Genomic DNA, 22,417 nt, shown 5'->3' on the forward strand with positions numbered 1-22,417 from the left:
TATAGGTATACTGGTATATAATAAAATTTCTTCTTAAGTAGCTTAAATGTCAGAGAATAAGATGTTTGCTTCTGATAAATGAACTTGTATGTCCAATATCATTATTTCTTATCAGAGTGCTAAGTGTACATGTTTAATGGATCTTGTATTTGCCAGGTTGAACCACTGTATGTTAAAGAATGAGTTTATTTTTGATGCTTAGTCAACTGTATTGATAACTCTGGAATTTCCTTTGTGTCCACTTTTTAATTTTATTTATTTTTTAGATGAGGAAGGATGATGCTTTTCATATTGTCATGTGCAGTGTAGAATAAAAGCAACCCAAAGGCATAACACAGAATTCCTCCAATAACATTTAATTTAAAACTGCACATTCTACAACTCACTCTATTACACACTCTCCTACTCTATTACCAATAAATAACATTGCTGGTCTAGAAATGAAACTGTTTTCACCATAGAGAATCAGTTTGATTCTACTTTCCTCAAAGAATTTCAAAGTGCATAAAATGAATTTCTTATATATTTTACAAGTAAAGGCATGTTTAGAGATTGTTTTCCCATCTACATAATTTGGCTTTGGGTAGTAAGTGCATGTCCCAATCCATTTTGTGTTTGCCTGCTCTATAGGCAAGTAGAATAAGAGACAGTTTGTTTGTATTCATTATATGCATACTCATTGTTATGTTCAATTGTTGAATGCTATATTAAAGGTTTAATGTTGATAATAAATCACACTGCTGGAACTGGTCAAATGGAATACTGTTTATGGCCTCCAGTGACTTTTCTTTCACTTTATCCACCTCAACAAATGGCTGTCTTTATCCATGGGAATTTAAAAAAAAAATCACATGGGGAGAGTGAGGAACAACTGGCATGTTTTTCATCAAGAACTGTTGGACAGACATGGCCATGTGGGCTGGGGCATTGTCGTGGTGCAGCAACCAATCTCTGCTACTCCACATTCCTGTCCATTTTCATCGCACTATCATGGCATGGTCTTCTCAAAACATTGAGATAAAAATGTTGGTTCACTGTGTCCAGGAGGAGAAAAAAAGAAGAAAAAAAATTAGCATTGTCTTGATGTTTGATCAAACTTAACATGCCTTCTTGGGTCTTGGTGAATTGATGTGTTTCCATTGGCTTGATACTTGTTTTGTTTGTGGATCATAACCATAGCACCAAGACTCATCCCTGGTCACAAATTTTGAAAGAAAGTTCTGGTCATTAAAAACTGGCTCCCTCAAAATCTGCCAAACATTCACGTTTTTTTTTTTTTTTTTTTTTTTAATCCTCTGTGAACAAACTAGGCGGAAATTTTAATGGACATTTGTTTCATTTGCAAATCTTCCATTACAAATTCATCTCTTCCAGAAACTTGATCATTGGTTTCTTTATAGAGACTTCATGCAAGATATAATATGAGAATTGTAATTATGCACAGAAACAACACAAAAAATACCTGGAAGATATTACACTGTAAGCTTGAAGTCAGAGGAATACCTTCTGTGGGTACTGATTGGTAGTCTTGGCTTTAGTTGGATGGGAAGTTTAGTAATTACCATTTCCAAGTCTTGGGAAGATTCATGACCTCATTTAAGATTTATTATTTTTTTTTTTTTAAATCTGTTTCTGATTCAAAAATAAAAAATTATTACTGTGAAGCATAGTAGTCTTTTTCCATTTTGTTGAAAAATATGTTCATGGCTTTATTTCTAATTATTTATTTTAATTATTTCCAGTTTGATGACTTGCCTCTTACAGAGATAATTCGTTGCAATATTGAACTTGCACACTATGAACGCCCCACTCCTGTACAAAAGCATGCTATACCTATAATTTTGAACAAGAGGGACTTAATGGCATGTGCCCAGACAGGTAATATTTTTAATCTTTTTCTTTTTCCATAGTTTGAGTGTACTAAATATCGTTTGTTTAAATAGCAAGAAAGCTTTAAATTTTGAAGTAAATCTTAATATATACATCAGAGCAGGAGATTAAATTTTGCTATTCAAGCTTGTAAATGTTCTTTAACCTCGTCAATGTTCATTTATGTCTGCACTATAAAGATGGATATAAATTTAGAGAAAGAGAGACACAATAAATAAAGGATATTCTTATTGATATAGTCAGTGATATCTTCATAGTCTTTCAGGATGCAAAGAGTTCACAGGGATTTCGAATAAGAAGTGAACCATTTAGTTTAGAACAGGATAAAAATCGTTATTGTCTTGAAAAGAGAAAGATGAATATCTACAAATGACTTTAAAAGAAAGTCAAGGCATATAGAGGTGAACTGTAGACACATATATGAATATTATTGGGGGAAATGTGAATGTGTTATAAACAAGACTTAATCCTTAGTTAATGAGTGACAAAATATGAAGTAAACATTCAGCCACCTAGAGTAGCATGTTATGCAGTTGTCTGCAAGGGGTGAAAAAATCCTGACTTGATGCTGGACTTAAAAAGTGAGAGAAGCAATCTGCAAAAGAAATGGCATTGAAAGTTCTTGGCAGTTAAGTCAGTATGCTCTTGGTGAATACATAGAAAATGTTATTACCAATAAATAACATTGTAGACAGCAAAATGATATGTAAAAATATACAACAAATTTCAAAAAGATGATAAAATGTTCTGGAAGATATTTCATCATCATCATCAAATTCCTGCACACCCCTTGAGGGTACAGGAAGTTATCCTGTACCCTCAAGGGGTGTACAGGATAACTTCCTATCTACAATTTTCCTCCAAATCAGTCTGTTACTTGTCAAGACTCCAACATTATGAGATCTTATATTTCTATCATCTAAGCCACTTTGTACCATATTAATCCACCTATATCTTGGTCTTCCTCTGGGTCGTTGTATTGCCAACCTGGCAGAGAACACTTGTTTTGCTAATCTTTCCTCACCCATTCTGTTTAAGTGACCATACCACCTGAGATTAGCTCTGCTAATACATTCCTGGATGCTGACAAGACAATGTCAAGTTCTTTCCTAATATCCTCTTTTTATAATATGATATTTTCATTGATGCCATCTGTTCAAGCCTCTAATCTTTCTCAGGACTCTCATATCTGCAGTCTCTAGTCTTTGGTCAAGTGTCTTACTTCTGACCCAGCTATCAGATCCATAAGTTAAAACTGGTTTGAACACTGTCTTGTATACAGCTAATTTAGTGTTCCGACTAATTTCTCTCTTATTCCATATGAATTTATTCAATTGACTTGGAAGATATTTTTTTTAAAAAATCTTAAAAATGGAGGAAAGAGTACAACAATTAAAAGTACAAGAGTAAAAAGAATTAGATGACAGAGGTAGTGAAAATTGAAGATTATAATGCCATTAGGATGTCTTGGGTAATTACTTTGAAAAATTATCAAATGAAATAAGCACTGATAGAACATTTGTAGAAAATATCCAGAAGGAATGTAATTGTGAGTACATAGCTTCATCACTTCCTGATGTGTATCCCCTTTTTTTTTGGGGGGGGGGTTGCAGGATGCCTTTTCCAGTGACATGTTAGGCACAATATCCAGCCATGGCCAAGTAACTTGGCATTCATATAAACCTAATTAATGCTCTGATAGGGTGGTGGGTGGTTGATCCCATGTGCATAGTCTGCTACAGCTCTCATATAAATTTTTTATGGTTTTTTCATTTGAAGGTTAAAAAAATAAATAAATAAAATAAAATTTTATTTTATTTCATTTGAAAAGGATGGATTTAAATCCAAGAGCTTTGCTAATAACCAACTGCAAAAGCTCTCAGAAACTACTATAGTTTATAAATAAATCCTTTTATTCCCCAAAAGTGGTAGACAGAATTCCTTTAGCCTTCATTAACATCTAACAACAGGTGAGCAGTCTGTCTTCATCATTCAATTTTTCACTGTTAGTGGGATCAAGTAACCAGCAAATCAAGACTTTCTGGTAGGGAGGGAGTGGGGGGTAAACTGCTGTTTCGCAGCCCTAACCTCTCAGACATTATTTTCTGAAATAGCGCAATTCTATTCAATTTTTTGAGATACAGGGCTAAAATTATTTATTTCATTACAGGCTTTTTGAGATGCATGGTTTTCTCTTCCAGTTTCTGGGAAGGGAAAACCCTACTTGCCCAAGTCTGAGATAGAAACTAGCTCAGTAAGACTAGAAAGAAGTTTCACTAGCAGCAATTAGAGTTGAAACTATAAATCTTTGGGCTGCTTAGTGCAAATACCATTACCATTAGGCTATGAAGAGAGAGCGAATCTATTTTGTATTTAGTACTTGGGTGGAAAAACCTTCATTTCGTGCAGGTGGAGGCCAAGACTTAGCAGAATAATCCAGTTCCCCTGATCTAGAGATGAAACGTCTAACATTTTCAATTCACTTTAGGCTGTGGTGTGGCCTTCTGCCAGCATGAAATTCATCTACTACCTACCACCGCCTTTCATTCATAAGCAGTCTTGTGAATGAAAAAAATAAAGAAATTTTAGAAAATCTCTGGACCAATTTAAAAGGATGCTGAATTTAAAAAAAAAGAAAGAAAAAAAAATCAATGAAAATTTTATAAAATAATGGCCACTCCCACTCCATTAAATGGTTCAGAAACATGTACTGTTAAAAATAAAGATGGAAGTAAAATACAAGCTGCAGAATTGAGATTTTTAAGAGCAATTAAAGGTTAGGAGCACAAAATTAGACCATATAAAAAATGAAGACATCAGACGAGAGCTAGAGATTTACAATGTAAATGAAAAGATCAAGGAATATAGAGAAGTGGAAAGAGCATCTATTTAAGATGGTGAGATATTGGCTACCAAAAGAGGTGGATAGATATAGACCAAAGAGAGGGGGGGGGTGAAAGACTAGCTGCAAGATGAAAAGACCAGAACAGGCAAATGTCCACTTGCCTGTTCTGGCAAGTGGACATTTGAATAGAAGAATTAGAATACTAAACTGGCAGTATAGAAGACAGTGTTGAAGCCAGGTTTAACTTAGATATGACACTTAGGTTAGAGGAAAAACAGTTCATCAAAGACTGGAGAATATAGATATGAGAGTTTAGAGAAAAACTATAAGAGTGACACATGACATCACTAGCAGAATCATATTAGAAATGAAGATATTCAGAAGTAACTAGACATTGTTAGTATTCAGAATGCAAGAGCAAAGTTAGCTTTGGTTGGTATGGTCATTTGAGCAGAATGGGAGAGGAAAGATTAGGAAAGCAAGTATTTGATGCCAAGACGCAAGAAAATGACCCACTGGATGACGAAGATGTAGGTGGATTAGTGCAGTTAAAAGTACCTTAACCCGGTGTTAGTAAGGTGGGGTGTCACAGACCCCAAAGATTTTAAATTGACTATAACTTTTAAACAAAGCGTGGCAGTGAGTCATGCCTCGGTATAGCTTCCCCTCCCGTAATCCGCTACTCAACGCCATAGACAACAGGCTGTTGCTTGCAAGCAAGTTTAGTGTGGGACCCCACCTTACCACTTTTGTTACATTTTCCCACCTTACTAATGCCGGGTAAAAAGATCAAAATATAAGATCTGATAGTATTGGAGTAGTGACAGATATTAGACTGATTAGGAGGAAAATTGTCAATAGGAAGTTAATGATGTAAACTTTCGTATAATAATCCAAGTATCTTGTACCCTTTGCCATTGTTATTATTTCTTATGCAGATCATATTATGAAGGAAAGGAGCATTGAGTCTGGTATTAAAATTTGAGATATTCAATTCAGGTCTTTACTTTATGCAGATGATATTACTTCTAAATAAATTTAGTATGTCTTCAAGTATAAATAAATCCAGTACTTAATTTATTGAGTGTCCTTACCTGAATAAATTGAGTATTGAAGGCATGCTGAATTTGCCATGAAAATTTGCTAGTGTTAGCACTACATTTGAGAGAATTGTTGCATGAGCAGAAGGTTCAAAAGTTGTTGAATAATAGATTGTGAAAGATTGGAATTAAACAGTAGGGACAGATTGCATGCCAAAGTAATGTTCAGCCAAATTGGTTAGGCCCTTGACATGTTTGTATAATTTGGGTCCTAGCTCAAATGGGAACCAAAGTAGGGGCGGTCTTGTTGCAAAAATTGATATTTCCGAAATGGTGAAGATTCAGAGAAGTTTAGTAAGAACTCACATGTAGAAATGGGTTGACAGATTACTTAAGAATAAGGTTGCCTTAACTAAAGGAAGATCATGTCTGAGCAATTTTTTATACTAACATGAATAAAGGGAGTGGATACAGTATGATACTGTTGGACTATGCTAAGGCATTTCATAGGTTACCACATGAAAGCTTATTGCCTAAACTCAAGAATATGGATTGGAATATTAAGTGTTGACTTGGATAAGTGGGTTGCTGACAAACAGGTATCATAAGGTTGTATATTGGGTAGTGGGGTGAGGTGACTGCCTGAATTAAGGTGCCCATTGGTGTACCTCAGGAATCAGTCCTTGGATCTTTTGTTGTTCAGTCTGTATATTAATGATATTGGGAAGGACGTGACAGGAGATATTCAGTTGTTTGTTGATGATGCGAAGATAGTCAGGTGTGCCAGTAGTTATAAAATGATTTTGAATAACCTGGAACTGTGAGCCAATGATAATGGATGTCATTTCCATGCATGTTAAACAAAGTGTAAAGTTATGCACTTTTGGCTTGAGACTTCCAGTGGCATTATATTGGTGGGATTATGCTTGGAGAAACTTATGAAGCTAATTTTGGCAATTTCTTTTCTTATATTTTTGATATTTGATGTGTGTGTGTTTCGTTTATTGGATAATTTTTCCAATCGCACATTATTACGTATTATCAGGACTTGGAAAAAAAAATGCCAGTCAGGCAAATATATCAGTCTTCTGTTCAGTCATGGACTTTTATAAACTTTTGTTAATTATCATGGCTAATTTTTATCCTATATAATACACCAAAGTTGAAGCATGTGTGTGTTAGTAGTATATTTATCAGCCTTTATCATACAAAGGGAAAAAAGAAAAACTTATGTTACTAGTGATACATACACATATTAGTTGTGCAAAAATGATCATTATTAATACATGTTTTCCCGTTATAGTAGTAGCAGTATTTAGCATGTCTTGAACTACTTTTATGGGGAAAGAAGGTCAGTTTCTTCTGAGTCATAGCAAATGTCATTTTTCATAGTCATCATGGAAAAACTCAGTTAAGTAACATCCTTAAGCCTTCATTCACAGTAACATCAGTGGATTATTTTCACTCTGCAGTGGTGGATGGAAAGGACTAGTTGAAAATCATATGTTGAAAGCTGAGAAAGATTTATGTTGCATTTTTTCCTGAGAACACAAAGAAATTATGCATTTGGAATCCAGTAGTGGTATGAAACAAGCTGGTTGTTGCTATCTGCTGTGCTTCTATTAAGATTATTGTCAAATTAGCTAGTTACTTCACGATATGTCTGATCACTTTCTGAAGATAAAATGATGCATGCATAGCCTGTGCTTAGTTATGACAAAATAGGCATTCATAACGACTAGCATGCCACAATAGGTGAAGTAAGTTAGTTAAAAATATAATAAACCAAAACAAGTAATGGAATTGGTTTATTATATTAATTATATTAAACTTAATTTCCTCTTTTGAAATTTTTTACTTGTCAACTAAAAATTCTCGCCCATCATGAATGAGTGCTGTTTTTGAAGCTGAAGCTGTGCTTATTATGTTATGTTTTATGGTAGGTATAATGTTGGAACCTTAGAGATTAGGGATCGGGACTTGGCTAATTCACCAGGATTCTTTCCTATGCAAAACCTGTCAGAACGAGCGCAGCTGGATTATTTGCTGGCTGATCGAGAATTCTCCTGGCATGTTTCCATTAGGTTTGATCCACTGTGTTATTGCAGCTGGTATGTGGAACTGTTTTACTGCTGAATGCTGAACTGGTGGAATGGCTAGCTTTTTTAGTTAATCAAATGCATTATTTGCATTTCACGTGTTGAAGTTGGGAGATAAATAGACTGAGAGTGAATAGATTAACAAAACAGCCATTTAATGCGAAGATGATATCTCTGGCAGTGTTAGAATCTTATAAAATAAGACTAATTTGGAAATTATTGTGGCCAGTGGGCAAAAAAGACTGACAACCCCCTCCCACCATTCCAAGAAAACAGAACACAAAAGAAAGTTGCATGAAATTGAGGCTGAGTATGAAATTATAAAAATAAATTCAGAATTAATCCTTACATTTAGGAATGTTACATTAGCATAAGTTAGCAAAATTTACCTGATGTTTTTCTAATAATAAAACTAAACTAAATATATGTTGTCTTTTCTGTTAAAAAACAACAACTTGAAACTTCAGTAGTCGGTCAACTCTGTTCTTCCACTCCAGTTACAAATTGGGAGGAGATGCAAATGAACAGTCACCTCCCATTAGTCAGCCTGAGAGAAGGGACCTTCATAATTATACCAGTTGTGCAAATTAGTTTTCTCTTCTCCTAAGGCTTAATGCAAGGTAGCTGCTTGCCATTTGTTTACCCTTCTCCTTTGTAACTTGAAATGACCAATTATAAATTTGAGTGATTGTTTCTGTTTTCAGATTGTTTTAATGGTAAAGAGCACATCTTGTTTAGTTCATTATGAAAATTTAAGCTAATGTAATATTCCAGAAGTTTAACATTAATTATGGATTTTCTTCTTTCTTTCTCATGTCTCCTACAATTGTTTTCATATGTACTTTGTGTGTGCGTGCTTTATATGTGGATCTTGCCATTCTTTGTATTTCTTTGTTTGCTACTCTCAACTACAGTTTTCTCCTTTAATTTATTTTCTGATCTTATACAAAATGCAAATAAATTTTACACAGTACTTCCCACAGGATTATTTCCAGCAGCTGTATTTTGTGGTGTGAGGAAATCTGTTCACTCTTTGGATGGATATTTAAGCAATATATCACTAGCAAGTAATACATATATATGTAGAAAGTATTTTACCTTGGGTATAATAAATGTTAAAGATACCAAGCTATTTTAAACCTGGTTTTACTCTCATTTCCCAAGTAAGCAAACAAACAAGTAAGTCAAGTTTGCGTCTGCAAGTATTGCAAGTCTAGGTGACCCCACACTTAGTCAAGGCAACTCGTGGTAAAGGTGGATAAGCTCTGATCACTTCTTAATATTTACCCTTAATGCAAAGCATCTCCTGGTGGAGATGTATGATGCTATGTATTAAAGGCAAGGGGCCACTACCCAGACAGGCTTCGACCTTTATTGAGGTCTCATCAGTGGGAGCCAGGCTAGAAATACCAAGATTTTAGTAATACAGAGCTTATAAGTATTTTACCAGAACAAGTTTTTATTGATTTTACTGAGATTTTTATTTAATAAGGTTGAAACACCTTAAGGTAACTTGTTCTGATAAAATACTTATAAGCTCTGTATTACTAAAATTTTGGTATTTCTAGCCTGGCTCCCACTGATGAGACCTCTGGGTAGTGGCCCCTTGCCTTTAATACATAGCATCATACATCTCCTCCAGGAGATGTGCTTTGCATTAAGGGTATATATTAAGAATAGTGATCAGAGCTTATCCACCTTTACCACGAGTTGCCTTGACTTGCACTACGCAAGTCAAGGCAACTAGACTTGCGATACTTGCAGGCGCAAACTTGACTTACTTGTCTGACCTTACTTGGGAAATGGAGTAAAACCAGGTTTAAAATAGCTTGGTATCTTTAACATATATAATTCATTTTATATTTTAAGTCTTTCTTCATTTACATGTACACTGTAATAAGGCATTTTAACAAAATTAACATTCATAACTAGTTTACAGTCAGCAGTTTTTTCCTTCTAAATTTCCTGTCACATCTGATTTGATCAACTCTCATACTGATCTCCTATACTGCAATGTATACCTTCAGTGGATTTTTCACCTTCTATTTTTGAATCCAATGCTTCTTTTGTTACTCTTATTTCTTCTTCTCTAAGAGAAGACCATACCATCTTAGATTAATTCAGCTTACACATGATTGAACATTCAGAATGACAGTTCTTTCTTGATATCGCCAATTTAATGAGTCTGGCATTAATGTTATTTTCTCTTTATAATTTTCCCCAGACCTCCTAATGATGAGATGACATACATTGCCTCCAATAAAAAAAAATTCAAGAAGCATCATCTTCTCTAAGAATTGTGCCTAAATATTTCAAATGTGTAATGTGTTCTTTTCAGTTTGTTTGCTATTTTATGCATTGTAATTTTAGTCATTTTTATTGCATACCAAATTTGTATGAAATTTTCATTTCTAAATTTTGTCAATAATTATTTAATATTGCAAAATACTCTTGAAGACTAGTAACAGATATGTTGAAGACAGTTTCAAGAGGGATGTGTGCAAATTTCAAAATGGAAAATTGGACATTGAGACTTATTTGAAGCTATGGTCCTGCAGAGAATTCTAGTATGGAAGAAGTTGAGGAATTTTTCAAGTCAATAAAAGATCAGGTGACATAAAAGAAATACTTTTGAGAGATCTAAACAGCACAGTAGCAAATGAATGACAAACATTCATCAGTGTTGATTAGAAAAATTGTCTGCTAAGTAATGGTAAGTACTGCTGGATTTCTGTTCAGGGTATGGGCTAGTCATTACTAACACCATGATCCAACATAAAGATGTAGTACACAATTTTACATGGAGTGAAGACAAGAAAAGTTTTATTGACTGTGTTAGTCTCAGTAGTAATATCTTCATGCTTCAGGGTTTCAGGGTATGAGAATGTGGAGGGGATTTGAAACAGGAAGCAGTCTCCATTTAGTTTTGATCAAGATAAAAATGAACATTATTGAAAAGAAGTGTGTGTGTGTGTGTAAGTTAAAAGAGATTGCAGGGATCTTAGAACTTCTTGGATTGGCTCAGTTAAAAAAAATAGTTCTGGAAAAGAAGAAATTGTGTTGAAAGTTTCTGACAAACATTTCTTAGAGGATGTAGGAGAAAATGTCAGGAATATAGAAAAAAAACACCACGAAGGTGGTGTTTATGTTCTACAGGCTATTAAGAAGGCACATAATTGGAGAAAAGAGTATTATAAAAGGAATCGAATGATGCAAGTAACATAAAAATCGAAACCAAAGAGATATTCTACATGTCAAGAAGAATTATTTTGAAAGATTGTTTAATGAGATTATCATTGAGAGAACAGTGGTAGAAAATATTCATGAGGAATGCACTCAGGAGTACATATCAATGCTTGAATAGAAAAAAACCATTAGAAATGAGAAATAGAGAAAGGCAATTGGAATAGATTTGACCAGAAATGTTCAAATGTAGTATAACCATTTTGCATTTAGATGGACATTCTAGGTATGCAAAACACATCTCCTTGCGGATAAGTATAATGTTATGCATTAAGGGGAGGGCCACTATCCAGACTAGTTTCGACCTTCATTGAGGTCTCTTCGGCGGGAGCTAGGCCCAGACTTGGAGATACCAGGCAGAAGCAATAGCAAGGTCATCTCTACCTATAGGAGTTGCCAAAAGATGTGCCACCTTTTTATTAAATTACTCTGGATTTAGAGAAAGATGTTGAAAGTTTATTTTTCATTTGGTTAGACTATAATAAATTTAGTTTACTTCTTTATCTAAGTGTGAGTTAACAAAGTTTGCGCCTGAAAGTATCTTCAGGATACCCTCCCCTTAATGCATAACATTATACATATCCGCAAGGAGATGTTTTGCATTATGGGAGATACTGAGATAGGAGTGATGTTAGCTTGCTCCATCTTTGCAACGAGTTTCCCGGTGTTGTACTACCTTATCCCAGTCCTGAAGATACTTTCAGGCGCCAACTTTGTTTGCTCACACTTGGATAAAGGATGAAACTAAATTTATTATAGTCTAATCAAGTGAAAAATAAACTTTCAACATTCAGTTGTCTTTTTATTGCTGACCTTCATACCATATCTATTACAACAGTTATTCAATTTAGTCAGGGAATCTTGCAGACTTGTAGGGAATTTCTTTAGAAGTATAACATCGTCCGCATAAAGCAAAGAGCTGACATTAACATCTCCAGTTTTGATATCATGTTTAATACTACTTTTCTTCATAATGGGAGTCATATAGATAATGAATAACAGTGGGGATAAGGTACATCCATGTCTCACACCAGATTCAACATTAAACCATCTTCCTGTACTTCAATTCTAACTGCTGACTTAGAACTCAAATAAAGACTAAGTATTGCTTGATATAATGCCCCATTGACACCATATAACTGTAGCGTTTTGAATAGCCTCTCTCTTGGCACTTTGTCATATGCCTTTTCCAGATCAACAAAACTTAAATATAGAACTTTGTTATATTCCCATGCTTTCTCAACTCTTTGTCATAAAGTGAAGATCTGATCCTGACAGCGCCTCTGTTTGGACTGAATCCAGCTTGTTCTTCACCAAACTTTTCTTCCACAATTCTTCTCAACCGTTTCTCAAGTATAAGTGCATAGATCTTGCCAGGAACACTCAGTAGTGAAATACCTCTGTAATTCTCATATTCAGTTTTATTTCCCTTTTTATATATGGGTACTATGAGAGCTCTACTCCAATCATTGGGAATTCGTCCCTCTGTCCAGGCTTTCTGAACTATGCACTGCAGCCACTGTAAAACTTTTATACCCCCATACTTCAGCATTTTTGGTCGAATATCATCTACTCCTGTTGCCCCTTTCCACATTTCAAGCCTTTGGTGGCCTTTTCTACTTCAAGTATGGATATGTATTCTTGACTGTATGCCTGTTGACTGTTTTTTTACCACTGTGCTGTCACTGATTGTTTCATTTAGTAATTTTTCAAAATAATTATTCCATACTTCAAGGATATCTTTTTCTCTTGTTTTCATGTCACCTTTATCATCTCTAATTCCTTTTGCAGCACTCTTTCCTCCATTCCTAAGCTTCTTCGACAACCTCCAGAATATTTTGCCACCTTCTTGATATTTATTTTCTATGTTCTTGCTAAAGTCCTCCCATAACTTTTGGTTTAGCTAGTTTTACATAGTATTTAGCTTTCATACATTTATTTGTCTCTGTATTCTTTAAGAGCACAAGCTGACTTATTTGTCAGGAACTTTTGATATGCTTTCTTCTTTTCCTTCACTGCCTCTTTAACCTCCTGTGTCCACCATGGAGTTCTGATTTTTCTATCCTTGCAGACAACCTAACCACATACCTCTCTGACTGAATCAATCAGTGTTTTCTTCAAGACTTGCCACTGAATCTTCAAGAGAATCCACTCTTGCCACTGAATCTCCAATATAAATTTTTAGTATATACCAAAATTAGTATTTAAGTTTTGTAATCTTGTAAAAGCATCTGATAAGGTGGCAAGAGAATGTTTTCTGAGTATTTGATATTAAATGGGTGTAATACAGAGCAGTGTATTTCCTGTACACAAGAGCAGTACATGAAGGTTTGATGTAAAATCACGTATAAAGCACGGAATGGATTCTACTCTTCTGTTGTTCATTATGTGTATAGATCACATTATGAAGGAAAGGTACATTAAATCAGATCGGAATTCAAGATATTAAGCTTGTTCTTTAATTTATACAGATTATATTATACTTCTAAATAAGGCCACAAGTTTTCAGAATGCATATCTGCTTGTAATGAAGATGGTCACTACTCAGACCGGTTTCAACCTTTATTGAGGTCTCTTCGGTGGGAGCAGTCCCAGAGGTTATACCAAGTTTGAAGCAATGCAGAAGTCATATTTCCATATGCCAGTTGCCAAAAGGTGTCACACCTTATTATTAAATTACTTTGGATTAGAGAAGATGTTGGAAGTTTTTTCCACTTGGTTAGGCTATAAATTATATATTTAGTTTAATCCTTTATCCAAGTGTAACTATGTTAACTATCATTTACATTCTCAGTGGAGAACCAATAAAACAAATATTTCAGCTGTTTAGGGGAATTATAATATTTATTAATGTTTCTTATTTTTAAACTTGTTTATTTTTATCTAATGCTAATACTTTTCAATCTAAATTCCAACTGATCATCTGCTATTATAATATATGTTGATGAATATTGTTGCGTCGAAAAATCTGATTTATATTCTTTGTCACATAGATTCCAACAAGTACCCTTTCACTTATCTGTAATTCTTGATTTCCTTAATCTTGATAAATTGTTAGTTTTTTCTAAATATTCTCTGAAACTGTTGGTTGAATCCATTAAAGCTTAACACATATTTAAAAATATAACAAATGCATTTGAAAAACAAAAAAAGAAAAAGTAAATGGAATTGCACTCCTCATAAGTGCAAATGATTTAAATAGTGATGAATACAGTATGAGAGGATTTGAACAGGTTGTTGTAAGAATCTAGAGTGAAGAGTGAGATTGAACATCATTAGTTTGTTAACAAGATATGATAGTACTGAATTAAGGGCTATGGTTGCAAATGATGCGATGCACAATCTGTGTAGAAAGAATGGCTAGTAGTTTTTAGATGTGTGGAATAAGTTTGTGGGAACAATAGATTTATATAATAGGGTCAGGAGTCTGCAAGAATGATTTATTGGTATGAGATTTAATATGGAGAGTCTAGGAAACTGTTATGATGGAAGAAATGGTGGCAATCTCTGTTTAAGTATCCCTATCTCCTTAAGGAAATGTATAATGCTATGCATTATGGAAGGGTCACTACTCAGACCGGTTTCAGCCTTTATTGGGGTCTCTTCAGTGGGAGCCAGACCCAGAGGTGATACCAAGTTTGAAGCAATGCAGAAGTCATATTTCCATATGCCAGTTGCCAAAAGGTGTCACACCTTATTATTAAATTACTCTGGATTAGAGAAGATGTTGGATGTTTTTTTCACTTGGATAGACTATAAATTATATATTTAGTTTAATCCTTTATCCAAGTGTAAGGAAGCAAAGTTTGCACCTGAAGTATCATCCTGAAGACTGAAGATACTTCGGGCACAAACTTTGTTTGCTTACACTTGGATAAAGGATTAAACTAAATATATAATTTATAGTCTAACCAAGTGAAAAAAAACTTCCAGTAAGGGCAACAAAGCCATTCATTTGTATTATTGATACAAATGTGTGTAATTACAGAGGTGATTATGATGAAAAAATGATGTACTTATCCACTTCAGACTAATCTGCAAGTAGACCAACTCAGTGATGCAGACTATAGAGGTGAGTGTGTACAAAAAAAAAAAAAAAAGCTTAGCATGAGTTATGTCTGCATGCAAATGTCAGGAGTATTAGGAATGGAGTGGTAGTTTTGGTGATTACTTATGTTGTGGGTCCAGATTATAGGCATATCTCAGATATGCTAAGTGGTATTGAGTGTGAATAGTAATGTTTTTAGGAACGAGAGAGAAGGTGGGGGGGGGTGCTGCTAATGATGTCCGACATTTTCATTTGTGTTAGGGTAAAATGCTATAATTGCAATATTAGTAATACAGTAGTGAACAAATTAATCTGAACAGCCAAAATCTTAGTCAAGTTTTTGGTTTTGATTTGGCTTTTGTTTCAATTCACAATAGTTTTGGTTTTAGTTTACTATTTTGGTTGAGTGCTATGTGTTTTGACTGTTTATTAATATTTATTTATTAATGCTGTTATGCTCTACAATGTTTATTAATAGTGTTATGCATTTTTAATAGTGTAAATAAGTTTACATTTGTAGTGCTTTATTCGTTTTGTGTAATTATGAAATGGATACATCTCCAAGAAATCAATCAAAAATATGCACTCTTTCTCAGCGCACATCCATGACTCGAAGAAAAATTGCCAATGAGTGTGGTGTTGGTTTGGGTATACTGTTAATTCATTTTGTGTAGTTATGAAATGTATACATCTTCAAGAAAGCAATCAAAAATATGCACTCTTTCTCAGCGCACATCCAATGAGTGAGGTGTTGGTTTGGGTATGCTGTTAATGCAATTTTAAAGAGGTTTAGGGAAATGGGTACCTTTTCTCCTGACAGAAAAGGAAAATGTTGTGCGAAAAAGGAAAAACTACACTTTCTCAAGATTGTTTACTAGTTAGGAAAAGCAAAATGAATCCAAGATTGTCTGCTGTCGACTTAAATAGTGACTTGACAGCTAGTGGGTTTAGTGTTTCTGACATTGAAATATTCCATTGAAGATTGTTGGAAGCAGGGAGGACTGCCCACAGACCAAAAAAGAAACAACTGTTGATGAAAGCTCTGCAGAAAAAGAGACTCAACTGGGCAAAAGTGTACAAAAATTGGAATAAAAGTATGGTTTCAAGATTCATAAAAATAAATAAAATTTTAATTTTCAAAAAAAAAAAATAATAAAATGTGTTCTACGTTGGGAGAGTCCATGACTAAGTGGATTAATGAACTTATTAGGAACAGAGGAGCACATATAAATTATTAGGTAAAATGGGAGTTTAATATTTGTACTTATTTTCTTGCAAAATTAAAATTTTCTTTAAAATGGGAGTGTTCAGATTAAATTGTTCACTACTGTAATTTGTAATTCAGTAATGAGTTTGAAGGCTATCTGTTGTGAGGTGGACTCTGATAAGATCACATATATGGTGTGTTTCATCATCACTAGGAGCATAATGCATGTCATCATCACTAGGAACTGATGATGAAATGCATTACCAAATTAAATTGATGTGTGGTAAATGAATGATCATCATAGTTCACTAATCATTTGAGCCAGTGCGCAAATGGGCAATATCAATCTCATGAGAAATGCAAGGCCAAATTTATTGAGCTGTTGCAAGACAAGTAGTACGTGATAGAAGGAACTTGAGGTCAGAGAGTGAAAACCTGATTATAGTGTCAAAAGAGGCGTCAGTCTGACATGAGAATTCTGCCTTCAGTTAGTGACAGTTATCATGCTGTATTGATATGGGAAGTGGCTAAGTATATGGACGTTCCATTCAGAAAAGGTTGCATGCTGTGAACTACAAAGCAAGAAATTATTAACAACTCAGGAGGATACTACATTTAGTTACATGAGAAGGATGAAAAGGATATGGACACTTTATGGAAAGTGTTTAAAAAAATACTTTTAAATGATGCAATATCAGAATGTCCCTAAACTTTAAAGAATTGGTATTGTAGGAAGGAATATCGTGTGCATAAGGATCGCATCACTTGTGAAAATTATATGGCACAGGCTAGAAAAGTTAAAAGCATTGTGCAGAAAGCCAAAGTTTGAGTATGAAAAATTTGGGTTGTCATTAAAGTTACTGAATGCAGGTGCCATATGCAGAAGACATTGTTTAACTAATGAGTGTCCATTTTGCTATGAGATGTTGATCTCATGTATGCAAGATGGTGCTCAGTGCCATTGCTACAATATATCAAGAAATTCATTGTATGAGGAGAAAGTACTGGAGCTGTTGCATACATTGAATAAGAATTCCGGAATAGAGGCTAATGGGATATCAGCAGCATAGATGCTAAAAGAGTGATTATCTGAACTGACCATACTTTTGACCTGATTGGATAATTTTAGTCTCAGTATAGGAAGATACCACTCTGGTATCTTCTGGGAGGAATATTCCACCGAAGTGGTATCTTGCTGTAGAAAGAATGTATGATATTTCCATTGCACAAGAGTGCAAAGACTGATGTATCTTTTGTTTCTATCAGCACCTCTGGAGTGGTAAAGATTTTAGAAAATTTGGTAAGCACATACAAAAATGGGTTGACAGAATCTATTCTCTGTGGTGAACAACATGGTTTACTAAGGGAAGGCCATGTTTGAGTAGCTTGCTCACTGCTTAAATTAGACAATGAGGAATGGATAAACTGTGGCACTTTTGACAGGCTATAGCATTGAAGGCTATTACATAAGTTGAAAGATATGGGATTGGGTAAAAGGATGACTGACTTCTGCAATAATCTCTCACTCACTCACTCATGGGGTGTTGGAAAAGTCTGGAAACATGAGGTAAAATTTATTTTTAAACAGTATGTTTGTTGCATTTGAAGAAAAACATTGAGCATATTGTTTAAAATCTCTAGGCAGTACAAATTCCCATGTTACTCTGTATTCAACAAGACATATTGAAGTTAACATTGCAACAGCTGATATTCATTTACTCTCGTAGGTGCTACAGGTTTACGTTTTTATAGGATAAACGTTTTCTTTAACAAAGCCCCAGAGATAGAAATCAAGAGAATTTAGGTTAGATCTTTGGATTTGTTTAGTTATTCCTCTCCTTCTTGTCCATTGATTAGGAAAGTTTAACTAATTGTGAAATGGGGATAGTGGCACCATTCTGGTTTGCTGGCCACCATTGAAATCAAATACTGCATTACCTTATTATTTAACCTAGTCAGGTAAGTCTCATCATTTGTCATTACAAGAAAAAAGAATAGACTGATCACAATCAATATAAAAGGATTATCTCATTTCATTCTGCTAAATTTAAAGGCATGGGTATAATCATTAGTGTGAAAAGGGAAGAAAAATACAATAAGTATTGTTTAAAGTAAATTTTTGTTCATGTTTCCAGACATTTTTGGATAATGTGTATGTACATACAAATAATAGCCAATGTTGTTGGTATGATGTGTATTTGAGAGTGCAACAAAGACTGGATTAATAGGCATGGTCAATGCCATTTATTACTCAGACTGCATATGAAGTAGCAAACATATGAACTGAGCTGATTTGAGCAAAACTTCATATCTCAATAGAATGTGATTGGCAATTTGCAAGTACTAATTTATAGTATTATAAATTATAGTATTTATATATTGTCATTGTATCAACAAATTATGCAAAATCCTATTCACCAAGAAAAAAATGTACTCACCCAAAATCCCCCTCCCCCATTATTGTTATGATATATCTTAGTTAAAGTCAAAGTTCAGAGTGATTAGTGGTGCTGTATCATTGTTTGTGGAAAATTGCTTTGTGAGAACCATTGAATAAAATTTATTTATTTTATTTATTCATTATTACTATTTTTAAATATAATTTGTTACATTAATTTTTGTTACCAGAATAGACCTTTATATTCCCTTTTTTCTGAAAGTAAAAAAAAAAAATAAATAAATAAATAAAAAAATAAAGTTTTGAAAATTATTTTTATTAAATCAAAAATATCCCCCCCCCCTCCCTGTCTGTGGCTACTTGCCATGGGTGAGCAGGCAGACATATTTGTGGGGTTTTGGTCATTGTCATGTCCATTCTCTCTCTCGCATCATAGACAAACTTGCCATCATATTATAGAGTTTTAAATATTAAGAGTAAGTAAATCTGAATTTAGAAATAACATACTAGTGCTATAATATACATTATTACTAACAGTTTTGTTCACTGTGAAAAAAATAATGTATTTGCAATTTATGCTGTTCTTTTCAGTTTTATTTTACTTCTTTTTTTAGGATCTGGAAAGACAGCTGCTTTTCTTGTTCCCATTTTAAATCAGATATATGAAACTGGTCCACCAAAGAATATTCCTCCGGTATTGATATTTCATACATTGCTGAAAATTTTTTAATGTACTTAAGTTGTTTGTTATGATAGTGTTATATGCAATTTTTTATTATTATTTTTTGTTTGTTTGTTTTGTTCACAACATTTAATGAAGAAATTGTTCAAGATGTATTTCTTAAATAAGTTGTTTTATGATTTTACTGGTGACTAAACAGATTAAGAAGAGGCCTCTAAAAATGAACCTGACATTGAGACCAATTTCTTCAGTGTTTTAGTAACATGTAAGAGTTCATCATCATCAAATTCCTGCCATGTACCCTCAAGGGGTGTACAGGATATGATAGTACTACATGAAAAATTTACATCATTACTAACTTCCTATCTACAATTTTCCTCCAAATCAGTCTGTTACTTGTCAAGACTCCAACATTATGAGATCTTATATTTCTATCGTCTAAGGCACTTTGTACAGTATCAATCCACTTATATCTTGGTCTTCCTCTGGGTCGTTTTCCTGCCAACCTCTCAGAGAACACTTGTTTTGCTAATCTTTCCTCGCCCATTCTGTTTAAGTGACCATACCACCTCAGATTAGCTCTGGTAATGCATTCCTGGATGCTGACAATGTCAAGTTCTTTCCTAATATCCTCGTTTTTAATATGATATTGATATCGATGCCGTCTGTTCACACCTCTAATCTTTCTCAGGACTCTCATATCTGCAGTCTCTAGTCTTTGGTCAAGTGTTTTACTTCTGACCCAGCTCTCAGATCCACAAGTTAAAACTGGTTTGAACACTGTCTTGTATACAGCTAATTTAGTGTTCCGACTAATTTCTCTCTTATTCCATATGAATTTATTCAATTGACTTCCTACCATACCAGCTTTGTTGATTCTGTTGTCTATTTCCATATTTAATTTTTCCATCTTCACTAAAAATCGTGCCTAAGTAGCTGAAATGTTTTACTTGTTCCACAGGTTCTCCGTTCACAACACAGTTGACATTTTCAACGATTCTGCCTATTTTCATTGTCTCTGTCTTTTTATTGCTGACCTTCATACCATATCTATTACAACAGTTATTCAACTTAGTCAGGGAATCTTGCAGACTTGTAGCAGATTTATTTAGAAGTATAACATCGTCCGCATAAAGCAAAGAGCTGACATTAACACTGCCAATTTTGATGTCATGTTTAATACCACTTTCCTTCATAATGTACTTCCTTCAATTCTTACTGCTGATATACAACTCAAATAAAGACTAAGTATTACTTGATATAATGTCCCATTGACACCATATAACTGTAGCGTTTCGAATAGCTTCTCTCTTGGCACCTTGTCATATGCCTTTTCCAGACCGACAAAACTTAAATATAGATATTTGTTATATTTCCATGCCTTCTCAATTATTTGTACTAAAGTGAAGATCTGATCCTGACAGCCTCTATTTGGCTTGAATCGAGCTTGTTCTTCACCAGGATTTTCTGTAAGAGTTGGACATATGAAATAATAAATTTTATTTCATATGTCCTTTATTTCATAAGTTGCTTTAATGCAACACTGATATTTCCACTGAGTGTATCAGTAGTCATTTTTCAAAGTGATAATTATTATACCACTTAAAGAAGATGAGTACGATAACCTGAATTCCATAAAGTAAGAAACCAGTGATGCAGTTGCATATTGTTGAGCAGAGAAAGCCAGCTGTTTACTGAACCCTTATAATTAAGAATGAATGGTTTTGTCCCCCATTTTCAGACCGCCATGCTATCATGTCTTGATGAATTTCCATGTCTGGTCTCCAGAACAGATTCTTGCATCATTTAATTCTTAGTTACCCGCACTACTAAACGTGAACAAGTTTACATCCACTCAAAATAGAGGTAAAAAAGATAGTAATGAAATGTTCAGAAGAAATTTTTCCAGACTACAAAGTTATACACTCACTTCTCGTAAGGTTAGGAGAGTGTGAAGGACTTTGCAATCTTCTTGAAAGTGTTGTGTGAGAATTATGTCTATAGTTCTGAATCTGGTTGCTGATAGTGAATGTTATTGTTTACACTTTTGAGCTTTACAGAACAAAGTTTCATTTAATGCATTAACATGCCATGCATGTTGTTAATCAGTAGAATTTGGTTTGTTGTATTAAATACCTTCTTTAACTGTCATAAACTGCCAGCCTGGTTGGCTGAGTGGTTAGTGTATTTGCTCTCCAGCCAAAAGGCTGCGGGTTTGAATCCCACCGTGGACATGGATGTTTGTGATCTGTGAAAATACTAGTGGTGGCAGCGGGCAGTAGATGCCGTTGATATAGATGAGGCAGTTTACTGTAGTTGGTGAATTGAGTGGTGGAGACGGAGAGTTGTAGAGCAGGTGCCTCCCTCGATGAGTCTTTGGACTTCTTGGAGGTGCCACGTAATAATAATAATATTTCCTTGGTGAAGAACAAGCTGGATTCAGGCCGAATAGTGACTGTCAGGATCAGATCTTCACTTTACGACAAATAGTTGAGAAATCATGGGAATATAACAAAGATCTGTATTTAAGTTTTGTAGATCTGACAAAGGCATATGACAAGATGCCAAGAGAAATGCTATTCCAAATGCTACAATTATATGGTGTTAATGGAGCATTATATCAAGCAATACTTAGTGTTTATTTGAGTTTTAAGTCACCAGTTAGAATTAGTGTGTAGAGGCTTAAGTGCTGTGAGGACATCATGTTGTAGGCTTAATGGATTGTATACAGCACTCAGAAAGGATTAAAAACAGAATTTAATTCTTCCTGTATTTCTTCTCAGTCAATGAGAATCTTCAGGGATTACAAAAAAACTAATGTAACATAAAAACAAATAACAAACAATACTAAGCCCAACTACATGGGTGACACTAAAGTCCTATCTAGGTGGATCGCCCTCTAAGGGCAGTTGTAGGTGGCCTGGAATGTAAAGTGGGACCTCTGGTGATAAGCGTTTCCCAAATC

At 34.4% G+C, this 22,417-nt stretch overlaps 1 protein-coding gene across 3 annotated transcripts in view; it reads left to right on the forward strand.

Annotated features, from left to right (window-relative positions):
* Positions 1-22,417, forward strand: part of bel (ATP-dependent RNA helicase bel) — a 312,654-nt gene that overhangs the window by 160,436 nt on the left and 129,801 nt on the right. For all 3 annotated transcript variants that reach the window (XM_090413999.1, XM_090414000.1, XM_090414001.1), the window contains 2 exons: positions 1,743-1,878; positions 19,385-19,464. In XM_090413999.1, the coding sequence (XP_090270125.1) occupies positions 1,743-1,878; positions 19,385-19,464 (216 nt within the window). The remainder of the gene's footprint in view (positions 1-1,742; positions 1,879-19,384; positions 19,465-22,417) is intronic.

Source organism: Typopeltis vanoorti, chromosome 24, assembly GCF_054136105.1.
Source record: "Typopeltis vanoorti isolate ZY-2024b chromosome 24, IOZ_Tvanoo_1.0, whole genome shotgun sequence".
In the NCBI taxonomy this organism is placed as follows: domain Eukaryota; kingdom Metazoa; phylum Arthropoda; class Arachnida; order Uropygi; family Thelyphonidae; genus Typopeltis; species Typopeltis vanoorti.